The sequence below is a fragment of the Branchiostoma floridae genome, chromosome 6 (assembly GCF_000003815.2).
Source record: "Branchiostoma floridae strain S238N-H82 chromosome 6, Bfl_VNyyK, whole genome shotgun sequence".
NCBI classification, from domain to species: Eukaryota; Metazoa; Chordata; class Leptocardii; order Amphioxiformes; family Branchiostomatidae; genus Branchiostoma; species Branchiostoma floridae.
This window is the reverse complement of record NC_049984.1, coordinates 12,916,387-12,923,617: the sequence shown is the minus strand read 5'-3', so window position 1 is coordinate 12,923,617 and position 7,231 is coordinate 12,916,387. Positions and strand designations below refer to the sequence as shown.

Genomic DNA, 7,231 nt, shown 5'->3' with positions numbered 1-7,231 from the left:
ACCGTAAAATATAGTTGACATTGGATATCCTTGAACGGACCAAATATCAAATGTTACTCTTCATAACAATGTACTAATATTGATATTTAATAAAAAAAAGGGAGAATTTTTAGCAAATATTGACATTTAAGATGTGTACTTTGTTTAAGAGCATTAAACGATGGCGTTTGCCTGCTCCCATGGTTCTGAAAGCGGAACAAATGCCCAAACTTGGACGATCATCATTTGCATGGACAAAAATATCTGGTTTTACGTTACATGTTGACTGTTTACCCCCTCTGGAACGTTCCAGGCGAATCGTAAAGTTCCTCGTGCTTTTGGGTTTACAAGAAATCAAGGAACCGTAATGTTATGTAGGTTTTGTTCAGTCCAAGTTTCATTGTATTATGATACGCTCCAAGTTAATTTGATACAACAGAAGAAGTTGCTGTAGTTTGAGTTTGATCGTCCCTGTCGTTGTGAAAGGCATAAGGAAATGGCGTCAGGTTCGGACCCAGCGCTTTTCAAATTCGTCCCCAGCCAACAGGGTAAGTGCTGTGATCTCGCTGTGTACTAGGTCGTACTAGTTAAGTTACCGCAAGCATGAGATTATGGATATCATTCATTCATAATCACTGATGAAAAGTGGGGGAGGGGGGCTCAAATATGTTGATTTTTGCCCTTGTTGTGCTGGACATGTGCTGAAGAACTTAGGCATTGATATATTTACATCACCATATTTTGATATTTGAGAGCAAACTGTAAACAAATGGATTTTAATGGAAGATCCAAACAGTTTCTGACAGCAATATTTATCTGATTATAATTATATATAAATACAACAATCACATGTACAAAGTTGGATCAACCTCCCTGGGTTGACACTGGCTTCTTGCATGTTTTGTACATTGTGCAGTAGCATGAATAAACATAGTCCTGTGGACCCGGCCTCAGGAACAAGTAGTCTTGAGTTCAAATCTAAGAGTAAGAGGTGTCGTTCAGCCGACATACGTGCTACAGGAAAGGGTTGCAGTCCTCGAGATAGGACGTTAAGCTGTGGTCCACTGTTCATGTACAGTCAAACCTGTCTATAGCGGCCACTCAAGGAACTGGAGAAATATGGCCACTATAGACAGGTGGCCACTATAGAGAAAATGTTGATCAATTGACCATGAGCAAGCTACACATGATTTCAGTTCCTACTAATCTTTCTCACCAAGTAACATTGTCTCGATCGGAAAATTCACCGACAAAGACTTGCACTTAAATGCTCAAATGCTGTAATTATATGTACTGCACATAGAATATGTCTTCTCTGTCACGACCATTGGAATCTGTTCATTGAGTTCATTAGAACTTACTTGTTTGCAATCGCTTTCTTTCCTAGTTTCTAACAGTTTACATTTAATTTTACATTGCTTCATTCAGTCATTGTGTTCTCTGTATCCATCCAGACTGTGAACACTTCCTAGAGGCAGTGTACGCGGGGAATGAACGTGTCATCAAAAATACACTTGTCGGCGGTATTGATGTAAATGCTGTGTCAATGAAGGTGAGAATCTAGTTTTCTGTGTTCAGTGACTTTTGCCTACTGTCATAATATGTTTAAAACTTTGATTTGGAGGAAAGGAAACAAAATGACAGGGAAAGTTTGAGAGATATGAAATCTTGTATCCCATGAACGCAGGATGGCACCACTCCACTGATGATTGCAGCGTGTAAAGGCCGCCCGGAGATTGTCTCCCTTCTGCTGCGGGGTGGGGCAGATGTTCATCAGTGCAACAAGGTTGGTTTGTTGGAACTTTTAAACAAAGTTATTGTAACATAATCACCAACGTCCAAACGGTTACAGAAAATGTGATGGTTTGTTATATCTACTGTTAAGTTTTTTTTTTTTTAAGATTATTGCAGTATCTCCAATGGACAATATGATTTCAGGCTGAAAATTATAGCACATTATTGTATTTTATTTTTCCCAAGGATGGCTACACAGCACTAATGATGGCAGCAGGCTATGGAAACAGCACAGTGGTGTTTCAGCTCCTTGCAAACGGTGCTGACGTGAACTACTGTAACAAGACTCACGAGAATGCGCTGGTGGTGGCCGTGAGCAGGGGCCATTCCGTGGTGGTTTCTCAGCTGCTTGCAGCAGGTGCAGATGTGAACCACCTGAACCGGGAGGGCTCCAACATGCTGCACCTGGCGGCGACGGCCGGGCAGGACGCCGTGGTGGCGTACCTATTGGCCGAGGGAGCGGACATCAACCATATCAACAAGGACGGCTTCACGCCGCTCATGATGGCTGCTGGGAAGGGTTCCGTCGCCGTGCTTACACAGCTCCTTGCAGCAGGTATGCAGATTTGTTCTGCTTCCATAGTTCTCAGGCCAAGGATAAAAGTTTTGTGTTTCTGGTTACCCCACCGTCCTTAGAAAAACCCCGATGACCCAAGTCTTTTTCTTTGGGTCAGCCACTGGCAAGGGTCATAGAATTGTCTATCTGACATCTGAGTGATGAAAATGTAGTAGAATCATTTTCATTTCTGTTGCAGTAGAAAATTGTGCTTGTACTCATACAATGTATATCTGTATGATTAAAACATGACTTGGAAAAGGTTCAAAGGCCAGTTTTACATCAAGATTTGCTGCATCTCTTCGACAAAAGAAAAAAAAGGATCTATATCAACCGACCCTAATTTTTATAGGATCAAAAACACAACTTTCCAAGGTCGCTCCATCATCGTTCCTAAAAACCTACCATCTGAATCCCAAAGCCTAGAGGCAGTAGAAGTATCATACTGTAAATGGGAATAACAGGTGCTTGTTAGAAATGTGCATCTGTTACGTTTTGTTGGGCCAGAAATCACTGGGTGATTTGTTCGGCCCAGAATGCAGCTGTTGTGTTTAAATCATTGGAAACCTTCTTTATTACCCTTTACTGGGTCAGATACAAATGTATCTCTGGATGATTTTCTTTTAACAGAATACCGCTGTTCTAGATATCTTGGAAATATCATATTCATTACCCTTTGCAGTGATATCATGTTTCTCATCACCCTACATTCAAATGTTGAACACCAGAGCTGACTACGTGAGTCACGAAACAAAAATACCCAAATTGTCAATACAGTGTCTGACTTTCTTTGTCAGGAGAAATTCAGCATGCCGTCTTGTCTTTTACCCTGACTCTGTTCTGTCATGGCTTCAAATTGAATGTATTTTCTCTATTCTTTCCCTTATAATTACATGTTTTCATAATACAAACTTTCTCTCTTTTCAATTTTCTTTTCTTACCCACTTTACAATAACAGGGAGAACTTTCAAGAATCCTTATGCCCTGGCATCAGGTAAGGGCATTTGACTGATAGCACTCTGATTCTCTCAGTTTGGATTACAAACAGAGATTTGGTGCAGTTGTCATTTAGCATGAGAAGAGTACTAAGGGTTCCTTAAACAGCCATTGGGAATATTCCTCCAGAGTCAAGCTAAAGCATGTTTTTTTGGCAACCCCTGAGGGGCAAGCCCATTGTATACTAGTGTGATTGCAATTTGTTTGCATAATCAGTTTGTACAAAGGCATGGATTAAGCTATTACTTACCCTGTCAAACAATTTTTGTCATTATTTTAGTCTTGTGATATTTGTCATATACAAGAAAGGATTGTGACGAGGAGGAAGAAAATAAGACAAATCTTTCAAAAGGAAAGCCCCAAAAGACGTGCACAAAAAGTTCACAAAAGAATGGAAAATTTATAAAGAAAAAATACACAGAATCCTGACATAAAAAAAAAAATTATGTAGTGATAAACTCAACCCTCCCCAGATCTCCTTTTCTTCATCCCTTATCCCGTTTTCAATTTCTTCACTTTTGTTTTTTTTTACTTCTTGATATGGATGCATGGCTACAGTGTGATTGTACGTTTGGTCAAAAAGTTACTGGAATGGCAGCTGCCACTGATAAGAATTGTATGGATATGTGTGAACAGTCTGAATCCCGGTCCGCGGTGTGTCGATCCCAATTCCATCCAATCTGCCTCAGGAGGTTTGAATACATTTCAGAAGTTGGATTCAGCGCATCAAATCATGATCGATCCCATGCCTCCATGAATACCAATTCATGAATCCTGCTATGAATGGGTCTAACAATTGTCCTGCCTGTCTTCCCAAGGTGTGAATGTGAACTATGCCAACAAGGAAGGCAACACTGCACTCTTACTAGGAGTGCACCAGGGAGATGATGAAGTTGTGAGAGAGCTGATTCTATCAGGAGCCAACGTCAATCATATCAACAAGAACGGGCTCACCGCCCTCACTGTGGCAGCAATACAGGTAGGGTTCAGTCTAAAAACAGTTGTGTTTCTAACACTCTTTCCTAGGATGTTCACAATGGATGGAGTCTATTTATTAATACAGTTCAAATAACATCAGTAAAATGAAAATCTTGAAGTGTTAGCCATATTTTTTTCATGATTTTCAGTGACTTCTCTACCGTGAAATCATGGCTGTATGTTCCCAATGTCTCCTATACTACAGAAGAGTTGTTTCAAGCATGAACTTAAAACACTGCAAAAATTTCCTTTTCTCCTCCTCTAAACATGAACCTCCAAGTAAAATAACTGTATTTACAGTCACAGTCATAACTGTTTTGTGCCCCCCTCCCACCAGGGCCATGCTAAGATTGTGAAGATCCTGATCAACCACGGGGCCGATGTCAACCACCAGACCCCGGACGGCCTGGACGCCCTGATGGTGGCCTGTAACAAGAACCACAGCCGCATCGTGTCCCTGCTCCTGCGGGCCGACGCCGACATCACGCACAGAGACAAGTCGGGGATGACGGCCCTGATGAACGCCATGAGCCACGGGCTGGACACCATCGTGTTCCACCTGCTGCTGTCGGGGTACTACAGTCCCGACCACGTGGAGGAGGCCATGATGATGATGCTGGACGAGCAGTCCCAGGCCATCTTCCCTACGCTCATCAAGACTTGTGGCGAGATGCTGGATCCGCTTGTCAGGGTACGACCTGGATCGCACTGCTAACTAAATGAAGTGTTTGTGGGCAATGCCAAACTCCTTAATCATAATACAGATGAGCTCAGAGCCACTAAAGCCTGAAATGTTCTATGTCATTCAATTCTAACTACAGTGTAAAAATATGCAAGGTCATCTGTACCTTTGGTATATTTGGCTAATCCTTACCTCTTCTCTTATGACCCCAATGAAAAGCTGATTTGAGCCTCTCATACAAAAGAATCAAACATACATACATACATACGATGTATATAAAAACCTAAAAATATACATGTAGAAAGAGATCTAACCTGATTGACACATGTTGTTTCACCCTGTCACCTGTAGAGACTGTTGGACTATGAGACCACCCCGCCCCACAGGAAGCTGATCATCCTGCAGCGCATGTGTGTGGCCGACCCTAAGCTGTTCCTGCCTGCCCTGAACAGACAGAGGTGTGTCTCTCACCTGATAGAACTCATCAGGAACCCTGACTACAACAACAACGATGCCGTGGTGGAACAGTCCATTCGCATCATATGGGAGGTGGGTTCAGCCCTTTTCTTGCTTTGTCTCTCCTCGAGTTCATGTATTAAGCCCCATGCCAGCATAAGAGTCACAATGGGCAAAGTTACAAACCTTTCACACTCTACAAGACAAGTATTTGTGCTTTGTTGCCTTCACAAAGGTAAGTCATGGATGGATCCATGTGATATTTGGTAGGAAGGTTGATTGGGAAAACAAAGGTCAAGTTTAATATAGGCCTCCCAGTAGCTTTTTGCAGTACTGCAGCAGAAATTCTGGTTTTGATATCTCGCATTCTGGACATTTGGTTGTGATTTGTGGTGGGAAGCTCCTGTTTTGCCATATTTGAAATAAATGCTTTCCTGCTGTAAGGAGTGATGACATGTATATGCTGTCTTGTTCAAGGTGTTGTCTGGTCAGCAGAAAATCGTTGCAGAAAAGGCCATTAACCAGCTGCTGGATGCCCAGGGAACGGAGGTGCTGTGGTCACTGATTGACCGCCACACCAAGACCAACATCACGCTGGCGCTGCTGTGTGTGACCTTGCTCTGTCTGCTGGCCCGTGCACCCAGAGGGCAGCAGTTTCTCAAGGGGGAGGACAACCAGTACTTCTTCGGACAGGAGATTCCTCGCATGCTGACGTTTGTGAAGGATGCAAAGGTATGATAAGTTAGCATCATTTATTGTTGCACTTTCCTTTCATTTGTGGCATCGAACGTGCAAGTAGCTATCCTAGTGGACACAAGATCAGAAGGTCAGGGGATCGATTCCTGGCTAGATGTTGTGTCCTAGGGAAAGGCACTACACTTGACTTCCCCACTCCACCCAGGTGTGAAAATGGGACTTTGGTCAGGGAATTAGGTATGGGCTCAGCCTTCCACTACCTTGGCCAAGACACAGTGGATAACAACCCACTGCCCCTATGGCCTCAAAAAGGCTACTGGACACCTTTACCTTAAAGGATAGCATCAGAAAATTTTCAATTCATTATTTTCCAGTAGTTTACTCATTAAAAAGTTGATGTGCGTCAATTTTTACATTGATCCGCCTATTATGACCCTGTAGACACGTTTGAACTTCGCGCTGTCCTCCTCTCCCCGCCGCGCTGGCCGATGACGTAATGGCCTCGTTCTGATCGTCTGAGATTGTATGACGTCACGGATCTAAAACTTCTAGCCAGCCATTTTGCTCGGTGAACCTCGGTCCTCTCAGCGGTAAATACTAGTAATCACCCCGCCATTCTGGAGTTTAGTCCGCTGTTGTTGACAATTACTTTCGTGGACCTGTAAGTCGCATTGTGATCTGTCTACGAAGCCATAGTCCCCGGGAGACCGAACATGAATGAGCTTGCCTGCGAGTAAACCGCGCGGCGACGGAACGAAATCAAAACAATGGTGACGGGGGAGGTTCACCCACCGTGCCATTCTGGACTATTACAAGAGCGAGTTCGGGTCAGTTCTTACCTTCTTCTTTCCGGACAGCACAGCGATAATTACACGTAAGCTTTTGGTTGAATTCACAGTTGTCCAACTGGCAGTGACATTAAAAAAAAAAACATTTTTCTTCTGACAACATACCCTTGATCGCTACATATCGAACGACCCCCTTTTCGCGCCGAAACAGATTGCACCGCAACTTGTACAGATTCGTGCGAGTTACGCCTCGCCTCTCACTTTATTTTCTGTTTCTCAGGTAAATCCATCCTTAGGCCAGGCCGG

The 7,231-nt window shown here is 43.2% G+C and overlaps 1 protein-coding gene across 3 annotated transcripts in view; it reads left to right on the top strand.

Annotated features, from left to right (window-relative positions):
* Positions 1–177: 177 nt before the first annotated feature.
* LOC118417646 overlaps positions 178–7,231 on the top strand; it is a 16,226-nt gene continuing 9,172 nt past the window's right edge. For 2 of the 3 annotated variants that reach the window (XM_035823261.1, XM_035823264.1), the window contains exons 1-9: positions 178–527; positions 1,434–1,531; positions 1,667–1,765; positions 1,960–2,329; positions 3,288–3,323; positions 4,144–4,304; positions 4,641–4,994; positions 5,337–5,534; positions 5,919–6,173. In XM_035823261.1, the coding sequence (XP_035679154.1) occupies positions 476–527; positions 1,434–1,531; positions 1,667–1,765; positions 1,960–2,329; positions 3,288–3,323; positions 4,144–4,304; positions 4,641–4,994; positions 5,337–5,534; positions 5,919–6,173 (1,623 nt within the window). In that variant the 5' untranslated portion in view covers positions 178–475. The remainder of the gene's footprint in view (positions 528–1,433; positions 1,532–1,666; positions 1,766–1,959; positions 2,330–3,287; positions 3,324–4,143; positions 4,305–4,640; positions 4,995–5,336; positions 5,535–5,918; positions 6,174–7,231) is intronic. The other variant, XM_035823262.1, reaches the window with a different exon arrangement.